The 2866-nt window shown below is 55.6% G+C and overlaps 1 protein-coding gene across 1 annotated transcript; it reads left to right on the top strand.

Moving 5' to 3' along the window:
• Window positions 1-22: 22 nt before the first annotated feature.
• LOC108804184 (E3 ubiquitin-protein ligase BRE1B-like) lies at window positions 23-2856 on the top strand (the record flags this gene model as incomplete). The annotated part of the gene is made up of 5 exons (XM_018575940.1): window positions 23-182; window positions 377-495; window positions 2435-2581; window positions 2656-2730; window positions 2808-2856. Coding segments are annotated over exons 1-5 (424 nt in total), but the record flags the coding sequence as incomplete, so codon positions are not given.
• Window positions 2857-2866: the final 10 nt, after the last annotated feature.

Genomic DNA, 2866 nt, shown 5'->3' with positions numbered 1-2866 from the left:
CTCGCTCCCCCAGTCCTCGCTCACCTTCCTGGCCACCTTGGCGCGCAGCACCCCGGAGGAGGAGGAGCTTCAGCTGCAGGAACGTATAGAATTCAGCAAGAGAGCCGTCTCCTGGGTCCTAGAGACCTCCAGCAACCTCCACCGCCGCATGCAGGAACTATGTGATCGCCTTCACAGCGGAGGTAAGGGCACTGCCGGAAGCTGTCACTGGGAGAGAGTGTGGCCCCTTTGGGGGGCTGCTCAGTACATAGCTATTGGGGGTCCCCCCGTATATGTCACCTGCATTGAGGGATGGCGTGCCTGACCTCTGGCTTGGGGGGGGCGGGGTGTCGGGGGCCCCCATGTGACTCGTCTCCCCCGTCTGTGTCCTCAGCAGCGTTCGAGCAGCTGGACGAGTCTCTGCGCACACTGAACAAGGAGCTGATCACCGAGAACCACAGACTGCAGGACCTCGCCACCGTCCTGCAAGAGAAGCACCACCGCATCTCCCTGCAGGTGAGACACCGCCCAGATCACATGACCAGTGATGTCATCACCGCGCCTCCACACTCCTCTATACAATGCTGGACATAGCTTTCCAAATACAGGAAATTGGTAACACCCACAGGGGGGCGGGGCTAAGGGCTTAAGGGGAGGGCGGAGGTCGGATAGAAGACTGAAGAGGAGGACAGAGGTCAGATAGAAGACTGAAGGGAAGGACGGAGATCAGATAGAAGACTGAAGGGGAGGACGGAGGTCAGATAGAAGACTGAAGGGAAGGACGGAGATCAGATAGAAGACTGAAGGGGAGGACGGAGGTCAGATAGAAGACTGAAGGGAAGGACGGAGATCAGATAGAAGACTGAAGGGGAGGACGGAGGTCAGATAGAAGACTGAAGGGAAGGACGGAGATCAGATAGAAGACTGAAGGGGAGGACGGAGGTCAGATAGAAGACTGAAGGGAAGGACGGAGATCAGATAGAAGACTGAAGGGGAGGACGGAGGTCAGATAGAAGACTGAAGGGAAGGACGGAGATCAGATAGAAGACTGAAGGGGAGGACGGAGGTCAGATAGAAGACTGAAGGGAAGGACGGAGATCAGATAGAAGACTGAAGGGGAGGACGGAGGTCAGATAGAAGACTGAAGGGAAGGACGGAGATCAGATAGAAGACTGAAGGGGAGGACGGAGGTCAGATAGAAGACTGAAGGGAAGGACGGAGATCAGATAGAAGACTGAAGGGGAGGACGGAGGTCAGATAGAAGACTGAAGGGAAGGACGGAGATCAGATAGAAGACTGAAGGGGAGGACGGAGGTCAGATAGAAGACTGAAGGGAAGGACGGAGATCAGATAGAAGACTGAAGGGGAGGACGGAGGTCAGATAGAAGACTGAAGGGAAGGACGGAGATCAGATAGAAGACTGAAGGGGAGGACGGAGGTCAGATAGAAGACTGAAGGGAAGGACGGAGATCAGATAGAAGACTGAAGGGGAGGACGGAGGTCAGATAGAAGACTGAAGGGAAGGACGGAGATCAGATAGAAGACTGAAGGGGAGGACGGAGGTCAGATAGAAGACTGAAGGGAAGGACGGAGATCAGATAGAAGACTGAAGGGGAGGACGGAGGTCAGATAGAAGACTGAAGGGAAGGACGGAGATCAGATAGAAGACTGAAGGGGAGGACGGAGGTCAGATAGAAGACTGAAGGGAAGGACGGAGATCAGATAGAAGACTGAAGGGGAGGACGGAGGTCAGATAGAAGACTGAAGGGAAGGACGGAGATCAGATAGAAGACTGAAGGGGAGGACGGAGGTCAGATAGAAGACTGAAGGGAAGGACGGAGATCAGATAGAAGACTGAAGGGGAGGACGGAGGTCAGATAGAAGACTGAAGGGAAGGACGGAGATCAGATAGAAGACTGAAGGGGAGGACGGAGGTCAGATAGAAGACTGAAGGGAAGGACGGAGATCAGATAGAAGACTGAAGGGGAGGACGGAGGTCAGATAGAAGACTGAAGGGAAGGACGGAGGTCAGATAGGAGACTGGAGGGGAGGCTCCACCCACTCTGTCCTCCGGTGGACTTCCCTATGACGGGCTGATTCTCTGTTGACAATTGCTTAGGCCCCGTTCACATATAGCGAATTGTCGCGCGATATCGCGAGAAGTCGCCGGCCAATGTTATTCAATGGAGCTGTCTTAACTCCATGTCGCGGTCGCAAGTCGCTTCTACCGGACCCTTTTTTCTGCGGATTTTGCTTTTTTTCTATGGAGCCCGACGGGGAAGGTCACGCTACCGTCGCTGGAACGTCGCCCCGAAAGTCGCGCTATTCTGGCCGTGCGGATCCGCTGCAAAAGGTATGTCGCTAGGTGTGAATGGGGTCTTAGTATGTAGGACACGCCCCCCTGGAGGCTGGTGATTGGCTGGTAGGTTGTGACCTCTCCCGTGTCCTCCTCCAGCACCACGAGCTCCAGGACCGGGCGGTCTCCTCGGAAACGAAGGTGTCGGAGATGGAGCGGAGCATCGAGGACCTCCAGTGGGATATGGAGAAGCTGAGGAAACACGAGCAGAAGCTGAACCGTCACCTGGCCGAGGCCCTGGAGCAGGTTAGTGGCACAGAGCCTGACTTGCAGTACGCCCAGGCCCCGCTGTGTGTGCTCATACATCTCTTCTCATACAGCTGAATTCCGGCTATCACATCTCGGGGAGTTCCGGAGGCTTCCAGGGGGGACAGACCACTCTGACTGTGCAGAAGGTAATGTCCTCCATCTTGTCCCGCCCTCTGACCCCTGACCTCCCCCTCCTCCGCTCCTCACATTGGTCTCTCCTCAGTTTGAGATGCTGAACGCGGAGCTGGAAGAGAACCAGGAGCTGGCCAACAGCCGGATGTG

The sequence above is a fragment of the Nanorana parkeri genome, unplaced genomic scaffold, assembly GCF_000935625.1.
Source record: "Nanorana parkeri isolate BGI_ZX_2015 unplaced genomic scaffold, ASM93562v1 scaffold6020, whole genome shotgun sequence".
In the NCBI taxonomy this organism is placed as follows: Eukaryota; Metazoa; Chordata; class Amphibia; order Anura; family Dicroglossidae; genus Nanorana; species Nanorana parkeri.
Note: the sequence above shows the minus strand (reverse complement) of the source record. Positions and strands in the feature narration are given on the sequence as shown.